This window comes from Rhipicephalus microplus, chromosome X, assembly GCF_043290135.1.
Source record: "Rhipicephalus microplus isolate Deutch F79 chromosome X, USDA_Rmic, whole genome shotgun sequence".
In the NCBI taxonomy this organism is placed as follows: domain Eukaryota; kingdom Metazoa; phylum Arthropoda; class Arachnida; order Ixodida; family Ixodidae; genus Rhipicephalus; species Rhipicephalus microplus.
Genome location: NC_134710.1, coordinates 495,674,998 through 495,684,286, shown reverse-complemented (window position 1 = coordinate 495,684,286; position 9,289 = coordinate 495,674,998). Strand labels below are relative to the sequence as shown.

The window sequence follows — 9,289 nt, the reverse complement described above, 5'->3', positions numbered from 1 at the left end:
TTTGGCATGCTTTATGCAGATGTCATGCTGCAAGTAAGAGTGTACACATGGCCCAATGAGCACAACAATGAAGTTTGCCCAGGTCACTGAACTGGATTTGCATGAAATTAACTGTAGGTGTAGGTTTTCAACCCAGAACACTTCTTGTAAAGCTACTTTTCTTATAAATGTTTTTGTTTGACTTGGAAAAACAATATGTTCTATAGTTGAAAACATTGTTTTGTCAAGTTTGGAGTTTCGGAAATTCAAGCGCACGTAATGAAAAATGGTACACTTGATCATCATTATTCCTTGTAAAAAAAGAATTGAAATGCAGTGTTATGATTAATTTATGGCACACTGCTAAAAAAAGGATTTGAGCAAAAGAAATACAAAAACGATAAACAGCCCAAAATGCTAGTACTGATTCAGGAATTTATTGAAGACAAGTTTATTGAAGACAAGAATTTATAGGACAACTGAGGACTTAAGAAACTATACACACCTGTCAAGGCACTGTATAGTACCTAACAAAGCAGAATGTGTTTTGCAAAGAAATAGTGCTTACAAGAGCTCCCCTGTATCCTTTTATAAATATTAAATAGTGGCCTTGCAACTGTAACAGAGGCATATTAAGAAGTTAGTATTGGTAGTAGTAATATAACAACGACATGATTATGAAGCAGGCCATCGGGGGTCGAAGGACTCTGGATTGACGTTGACTACCTGAGACACTTTGTATCATTGGCATGTTCATGAATCAAGTATACTGAACTGAAACACCACAGACACGTGCCCATTGTGCTACTTACTTGAGCACTCTGTAAATTATTACAAGCATCTATAAAAACATGCATGTATGAGACGTATTAACGTGACTTCATCCATAAAGGGCACTATCACGGCATTCTCCATACTGATGGCCATGCGTGCGTACCAATGTTTTTAGATACTGTCAGCTGGAAAAGCTCGCTCCAAAGGCAGCCCCAACTTGTATTCATTCCGAGCAACGATGAAGGCGTAGCGTTGAGATTGAGCCGTCGCCCCCACCGGCGTCCCGCGGCAGCGTTAATTTTTTTTTAGTTCGCTTGCTCAGACCACAGCGGTGGGAGCTTGAAGGGAAGGTTATATTTCAATCATCGCAACACATAGTACTTGACATGTTACACGACAATCAGGCATGCTTGATTGAATTAGCAGTTTAACATAGTAAACATGCCGATCTGCGGCACGCCAGGCTGTCAAAGTGGCTATGCCTCTGAGGAAAACACTTGCAATTGGCGGCACTTCTTCAAACCCCCAAAAATACCCTGCAGTTCTCAGGACCTGAACAGCTGCTATTCAACGGAAAATTTCCTGGTGATAATCAAGGCATACATTTCCAACTTACATTTAGAATCCGAGGACATAAACACTTACTGCGAGCACACCGTAAGGGGAAACAAGGAACTTTTATGTGGTATGTGGACACCGAAGCCCAGTTTATTTCCTAGAATTCTCCCGAATATTTCTGCACACTTGTCTAAACCAGCAGCATTAAAGCGCAAAAGGAAAGTACCGAAACTTAAAGAAACCGCGAATTTTGAGGGCTGTGTGTCCGCAAGTGGTGGCTTTAAGTCTAAGTCAACAAGGAAAACAGTGATGTTGACAAAGCTACTGGCGGCCCCTCCAAGCCTGAGTTTTGTCTAGAAGTAGCAACTTTGTTCCCTGTATTACAAGAGCAAACAATGTTTTAATTCTGGAAGCCCGAGCTTATCCAGAAAGAAGTTTTTTTTTTTCAAACTTCCTTTTTGTGCTGCGCTGAAAGCTTCATAGCGAAGTCAGCCAGAAGGCTGCGCTACAAAACCGAGTGGCTGATTACTTGCTTGCTCCTTAAAATATCGATACCTGCTGCTGCTTATAGATTGATATCAAAAATGAACATACTGCCTCTGCCAACATTTTCACGTCCTAAACAAATTATTAAGGGAATGCTTTGTGAATTTGGGTTGAAAGAGGTTTCGGTCAGCAACATCAGTTGTGCTGGAGGAAGGCCGGGCATCAGTTAGTCCACTTGACTGGTAGAACTTTTGGAAAGATGTGTTTTCCTTTTCCGAATGTGGTTCTACACTTTTCCTCCAAAACTGTGGCCCTATCAACCGTAATTTATAGTTTTTGGTAGTCGAGTGTAATTTTTGGCAAAGCATCGTTGGATTTGTGGATTTCTTTCTTTTTTTTTCTTCTACTGAGCTCAACGATTCTTCCTTCTGTTCTTGCATGGTGGGCATAAGTCTTTCCGGGACAGCCTGAAAGGGATCCTCCACAAATCCCGGATCTTCGGGGCTCATGTTGCGGTCTAAATCGAAGGAAATAGCTGTTATGACAGCTCATGTATGTCTTGTATGTGTTCAGGTGATCTACATATTAGAAAAAAGTTGACAACGTCTGCAAGCACTGAGTTTCAGTTGGCTTCCCAAACCACGTTCGCTGTTTGCACACGATAGATCAAGCTTCCCCCTACAACTAAAGACAAAGGTGAAGCCTTTTGTTATCACCACTGCCTTGTCAATTTCGACAATACCTTTGCTTTGAACAACTTTGAAAAAAAATCCTGAATAAGCTTGTCATTGCTGCATTGAAACTTTTGTCAGTCGTGTACCACAGGTAACCAAGTACCTGCCTCTGGACATAACTCTGGATACGAGGGGGCGCCAGTAGCTTCGTCAAGATAGCATTACTCCATGTTAGCGTCAGACACATCGCCCCCAACGGCCGACACACCGCCCTAGAAATTCGCAGTTTCTTCTAGTTGCCGGGGTTCCTTCTTGCACTTTAATGCCGCTGATTTAAACAAGTTCGCAGGATTATTCGGAAAAATCCGAGGAACAGCACCGTGCTCTAGTGCTAACGTACCACGTTGAATTTGGACGTTTCCGCATACTATGTGCTCGCAGCAAGGGATAAGGTCCTGGGATTTGAAACCTAGGTCTTGACTGTCACCTGCAAGGCTTCTTGTGGAATAGCAGCTGTGCAAGCCTCTAGAACTGCAGGATTATTCGGAGTTTGAAGAAGTGCCGCCAATCCCAAGTGTTTTTCTCGAAGGCATACCAACTTCGACAGCCCGGCGCGCTACAGATCGGTAGGTTTACCATCCTACCGCTCATTCACTCAAGCATGCTTGATCGTCGTGTCACGTGTGAAATACAAAATGTGAAAGAGCTTTTCCAGGTTTCACATAAAAGTTGTTTAAATTATAACTGTGTGACATCTATTGCACTATGTTCTATTTTTTCTTAAAATTTAGAAGCCCTTCGCCTAACTCCTCAGATGATTTCAGCTACAATCCAAGGAGTTTGTGTATGAAATGCATCTTCACATAAAACCTATACCATTTATGTCAGCTGTGCCAGCAGAAGGCTTGCAAGCTCTCTGATATAAAGCACAGCAGGATTGTGGTGCTGATTCGCGCAAAACTGCCCATGTGCCCTGTCGTTTTTTCCTTAGCTGTACAAAAAAAAGCACATTTGTTCCTAAATATATTCTTACACGTAATTTATACGATGTGTAATTACGACTGTCTCATTTGCTTAGAATCTCCCACAACCTGAAGGCGCAGATGAACCCTATTTATTGCAGAGGCGCAGGCAGAATTTTTTTTCGGGGGGTAGAGGTACTACCTCGATTTGAAGAGGGTGCTGGATAAATAAGTGTGGTCGAGTGTGACTTTTTGCTCTGTAAGCAAGAGGGAAAATATTTTTCTTGGGGGGGGGCGGGGGGGGGGAATGGCACTAGCACAGCGTGCCACCTGCTGGCCACATCGCTGAGTCATTGCAGGCAAAGAAATAACAATATATTTCTTATGCATTAGGTACCGGCGCGGCCCCTATTTATCACTAAGTTGTATTCATTCGGCCTTCATCAAGCTGCTTTAACTACAATCTGCGTATTTGGAAGCGAATTTTCCGCTGTTTCGCATGCAGAGGTAACGGGCGACGCTCCTTCGCCAATACCAAAGCGACAGCAGCGCCGCCGCTGCGCGGGATGCAGGAGGGGGCCGCTCTTCGCCGCTCCAACCACGCGTGTTTACCCAACTGACAGTATCTAAAAACGTTGGTGCGTATGTCGTCATCGAACTACAACCAAAGTTCTTGGCAGCATACTTCATGTTGCTATTTTTCTAAGAAAACAGCTTAGTGAAGTGCAGTGCAGATAAACATCGCGCTGTCCTCTGCTGGATCGCTGAACGACCAGGACTATGGTGGTGCACTCGCTACAACTATAGCGGGGTGAGCTCAGTGAATACCTCCTATAAAGTACAATACACACGTAGTGAATATGAAGCTATCTGCTTACAGAATTGGCTGTGTCCATGGTCCGAAGAATGAGCTGCTCCTTTGACTGCAAAAGAAAACACGCACCTTGTGTAAAAAAAAACCACTTAACTGCATGAGGGAATCAAAAAAGGCGTTTTAGTCCTTCTGCACAAACAGAACGAAAAAACCACTACCTAAAACACCGCATAAAAACATGAGACAGCGATGTACTAAGGATGCAACTGGCAAAAATAACTTGCCTTTCTTCCCACTTCTCGACGGCATGGACGTTGAATTTACAGTGAAGTTCACTGTACTGGCCTGTATAATTCTGCATTCTAAAATGACAACTAATGGTTAAGATTCATCAAGTGACTACAGTCCTTATTTGGCAAATGAAGCAGGAGTGGAGTTACACCTGTATTCTCGCCTCATCGCTTCTACCAAATTAATTCAGACAATTAAAATCGGAGATTTTTGTGTAGGTTTCAATTCCTTGAGACACTACGTACAAAACTGTGTACACGACTTGTTTTTGCTATAGTCGATCTCAGATATATCAAACTTGGATATATCTATTTATTTGCTATAGCAAACAGTTAAGAAATCCCCTTGAATTTCCCATGCAAAAGTATAGGGCTGATGCACACGTACATCACACTCCCGCACAGCGAAACATACAATATATGGAACGCTGTGCCGTGCAAACTGCAAAAATGCATTTTTTCTCACAAATTCTGGTCATTTTCAGCCGCGTTCGGTCAAGTACCGATCACTCTCCGCGCGCAAGTGACAAAAAGGTGGTTCTGTTGCTTTACGGTCATTTGGTTAGCTGTGCAGCGTTTGCGAGTGTACCGACTCGTTTTAATGCGCGATCTGTGGGTTGTAACGAGCGTGCATAGGTGTTTTCAAAGGGGCCGATTGCCGGAGGCACCAAAAAGAGATGAATGTGTAGATACTCGGCCGCCTCATCCCAATGTTTGCATTCCATTCCATGTATGTTCGTCTACGATGGCATGTGGGCCCAAAAAGCATGGCTTTTGAAATCTGCTATTTGTGGTGCTTTCGGTTATAAAACACACAAAACGGAGGCTCCCCTTTTTCTTTTTTTTTGCACCGAATGAGCGGCTGCTCGCTGCAAAGTTACAAGTGCCACTGCCACCACCAAGATGTTGACAATCGGGACTTCTTTCATTTTATCAATATGAAAAATAAATTAAAGAGTTGTTGTCACCATTTCTTGGTGACGACTACCCCTTTTCACATAGTTGTTGGGGTAAAAAAAAAGAAGCAACAAAAATCCTTCATTGTTTGTGGGCTGCGTTATCTTTTGCGGCTTGAGGACCCGTGTACTTCTCGCTTTGTTCGTGACAAATTCTCATTCAGCAGTTGAACTAAACAATGACCCACTCGTAACAATAAAATGATGACTGGTGTTTGGAACGACATCAATCAAGCACCGTCATGAACTGCTTTCTTGTGGGCTTTGATGTCAGGTGACGACTTTGGGATCGTCATGATCGCTGATAATGGCGTATAGCGCCTCAGTAAATTTTGCGACTTGGCGTTTCCGGGCGCGCTCTCTGAATGGGTTAAATATCTAACAATTCACCTGTGCATCCCTATTATGCAAAACTGCTTAGATGGGCAGCAGAAATCCAGTAGATACCTATGTGCTCTTAAATTGTTGGTATAGTTACCAGCCCCATTTCTCTCCACTGCTTCAGTACTCTAATCCACTTTTTGGGTACCTTGCTAACATGTGTACAATGTGCTCCATGTGGTTTGGCATGTACGAGCGTGCTTAGTTAAGAGCTTTTTTTTTTATAGCCCGCTATGTCAGACGGTATAAAAGCATGACAGTTAAACACATGCTTTGAGCACTGCAACTCAGCGCTCCACAAAAGCTTCATTATGTTTGAGGCCACCTGTGACATTCAAAATTAATTGAAAGAAACAGTCTTGATTTGTGTAACCTATGATAGAACAGCAGCACTCAGCGAAATCACAAAATTTGCAGGTGCCGGCCGCTTCAAAGTAAGTTTGTTCAAAGATTGTTCTTGAAAATGGGGTAACATTGTGCTTTTCATGTGACTTCTAAAGTGCCATGCATAAAGAAATTTGACTGACCTTTCATAGAAGCAAACTTTCTACCCAGAGAATGTTTTTTCACGAAGCCCAACAGCTGGTTTCAGAACCCTTTAAGGTAGTGTTAGCATACAAAAAGAGCTCCCTCTTATTGTGTTAATTACAGAGCAACCCTTATTGCATTTCTATATGCCTGCTCCCTTTGTCTTACTGCTTGGCATCATGAGACAGTCATGTCGTAAGCAAAATGCTGATATTGTAACATGCATATAGCATAGGCAGCACTGGAATGCTTTATAACTTTCTTTATCCACTTGAGCATCTTTCCTAAAAGTGATCAAGCGTAGCCACTTGCCAGCCTCATGCTCCCCTTTATGGAGTCGAAGAAAACAGAAGGAACACTCACCGGTGGAAAAAATCTTTTGAGTCAGGCTTTTCTGGAGTTCCCTGTTTAATGCCTCCAGCTCCTCCAGCTTCTTCTTCATTATCTTGCAGTTTTCACGTATGTCCGCATCGCTGCTTTTCTTCAGCAATGCAAACTCTTCTTCGATTTTGTGCAACCTGTTCTGCACGGCATCACACTCTGCCTTTGCAACTGTACGTTCTTCTCCACCACATTCTGTCAGCAAGTCTTCCTCGTACTTTTTCTGCACAGCCATCCTGGCTTTTTTGTTTGGTTCCGGAACCTGCAAATAAAAATTCAGATAATAGATGAAAATCTACGTCTTCACGGATGAAATTTTCAAAAAAAGATATCAATATCGCAATGAAAGGTGTGGGACAGCAAGGCAAACTTTTTGGACACCTTTAGAGCAGAGCATGTTGAATTTGGAACAGAATATGCAAACATTGAAAAGCTCTGTGAAGAATGATAGCGAATTTCACTTCAGTCTTTCCTTTTTCATACTTACACTCACGGCTTAGACCCAACTTGTAGGGCTGTACAATTTGATTTGATTCATATGTGGGGTTTAACGTCCCAAAACCACCATATGATTATGCGAGATGCCGTAGTGGAGGGCTCTGGAAAATTCGACCACCTGGGGTTCTTTAACGTGCACCCAAATTTGAGCACACGGGCCTACAACCTTTCCGCTTTCATCGAAAATGCAACCGCCGCATCCGGGATTTGACCCCACGACCTGCTGTAGGGCTGTACAAGAAAAATCAAAAGGGATATTCCAATTTTTATTCTTTATCATATACAGGGAAGACTGCCAGCTGTAGCATACACTGGGGCAAACGAGTGCGCAGTATAAAGCCGTTTGGTTTTTTATGGGTTCACAACTACAGCTTTCTAGCATGTCTTCACACAGAAATAAGGCTACGGGCGTGACAGCCGGTGTATCTACTATCAGCGAGTCAAGGTACAATTCCTTCAATACCCAAACTGGAATCGGAATCATTGGATATAAACCTACAGATGAGTAATAGCTAACCAGTTCATAATCGTATTCTCACCATGCGGAATTTTTTTCGAAAATCTGCATAGCACGGCAATCCTCAAGGGAAAAAGGTAACAGTGATATGGTCTTTGTAGATCTCTAAGCTTGTGAAACATTTGTTAAATGAACATTCAACTTTTTATTATTATATGATTGTATCTAATTTCTATTTATTTTATTCTTGAATGAGCAACAGATCTGTAGCTATAAAAAATACTTTTTGTTCCTTTATGATCACTCAAAAAAGTTATAGCAAACTCTTTCTGAAATAAATCCCACTGGAAATTTCTAAATGTCCAATTTAAATACACCAGGTCACATTCGACAGAAAGTGTGATCCTCAAATAGGCAAAGCTGGGTAACCATGCAGCCTGGCCGAGTTGAATGAACACTCGCATGCACCAGCTGGATGATAAACTGCATCAAATAACCATCAATCAAGCGTAGATGTGCATCACGAAACATTACCTTCTCCTCGCTGTTTGTTGCCGGCTTCATAATTGTGCCACTAGCAGTCTTTCTGAGGCACTTTTCACTTTTTTGGAATGCCTTCACTTCTTCCTTTTTCTCTATATTGCAAGAACTTGCGTGTGATTAGAATACTTGGAGCAAGCGAGCACTTTTTTCTGGCGTGAGAAAGTGAATGATTGATACACAGCTTAAAAATGTTTAGTTTGTGCGATGTTTGAGCGCGCTTCGTAAAATAAAGTTTATTTTGTTCATTTTTCTACCTCATACTGGCAATAAAATGGGAACTGCAATTTGTACATGAACTGTGTTACAGCTAACACATCACGAAGGAGTGGTAGGCATTAAGATAATGAAGACATAAAGACATTAGATAATGAAGCCAGGCAGAGCCCACAGGATGTTATTAGTAGTTTTTAACTGCAGTAATTGCGAAGCTTGCTTCGAAATTACTGCAGGAGAGGGGTCCTGGTGTGCCTTCATCCAACTAACAGAACTGTGCACATGTCTGGAGTTGCCACTAATGGAAAACGGACCACCAACCTCAACATTGTTTCCTATCAATTTCACACTGCCATGTATTTTGTGCTCCCTTCAAACACTTCTGTTGTATGCAGTCCACTGTTTTACCTATTTTCTAACAATCTCCCTATTCACCTATCATAGGGTGTCATAGGGTGTATGCACTGAGCCTTGATCCGTAAGGTGCCAACACCATCGCTGCGCCATCTCGGAGTTGCGTTCGTATGCGACGTCCATGCCGTTCATGCGTCGGTCTGCAGAAGGTGTTCCGGATGTCTAGTAATTTGTGCTGTACAGATCTCGGATCCATCGCGTGCAGAGAGCTTTTGTCGCGTGCGGCGAGTGCGCAAACCGTCAAAATAACGACCCCATTGCTATCACTCCTGGCGGATTACGTTATGTGCATACCCCCTATAGGATTGTGAGACCACACGTCCTATTTTAACAGGTGAATAAATTCAAAACCTTGGTTTCATTGATGACAGACGTGCAGCG

General features: G+C 42.6%; 1 protein-coding gene across 1 annotated transcript; it reads right to left on the bottom strand.

The window, feature by feature from the left end:
- Positions 1 to 22: 22 nt before the first annotated feature.
- LOC142775547 (uncharacterized) lies at positions 23 to 7,024 on the bottom strand. The gene is made up of 3 exons (XM_075877005.1): positions 6,766 to 7,024; positions 4,312 to 4,356; positions 23 to 27 (listed from the first exon to the last, which is right to left on the bottom strand). Exons 1-3 carry the CDS (start codon positions 7,016 to 7,018, stop codon positions 23 to 25), a joined length of 303 nt encoding a protein of 100 aa, XP_075733120.1. The 5' UTR covers positions 7,019 to 7,024.
- Between the last annotated feature and the right edge of the window lie 2,265 nt (positions 7,025 to 9,289).

Excerpts from the sequence above, each read along its gene's own strand:
- LOC142775547 (XM_075877005.1), bottom strand. The coding sequence starts at position 7,018 with ATGGCTGTGCAGAAAAAGTACGAGGAAGACTTGCTGACAGAATGTGGT. Across the intron at positions 4,357-6,765 it reads TCAAAAGATTTTTTCCACCG|TCAAAGGAGCAGCTCATTCT; the intron begins GTGAGTGTTCCT and ends TTTCTTTTGCAG.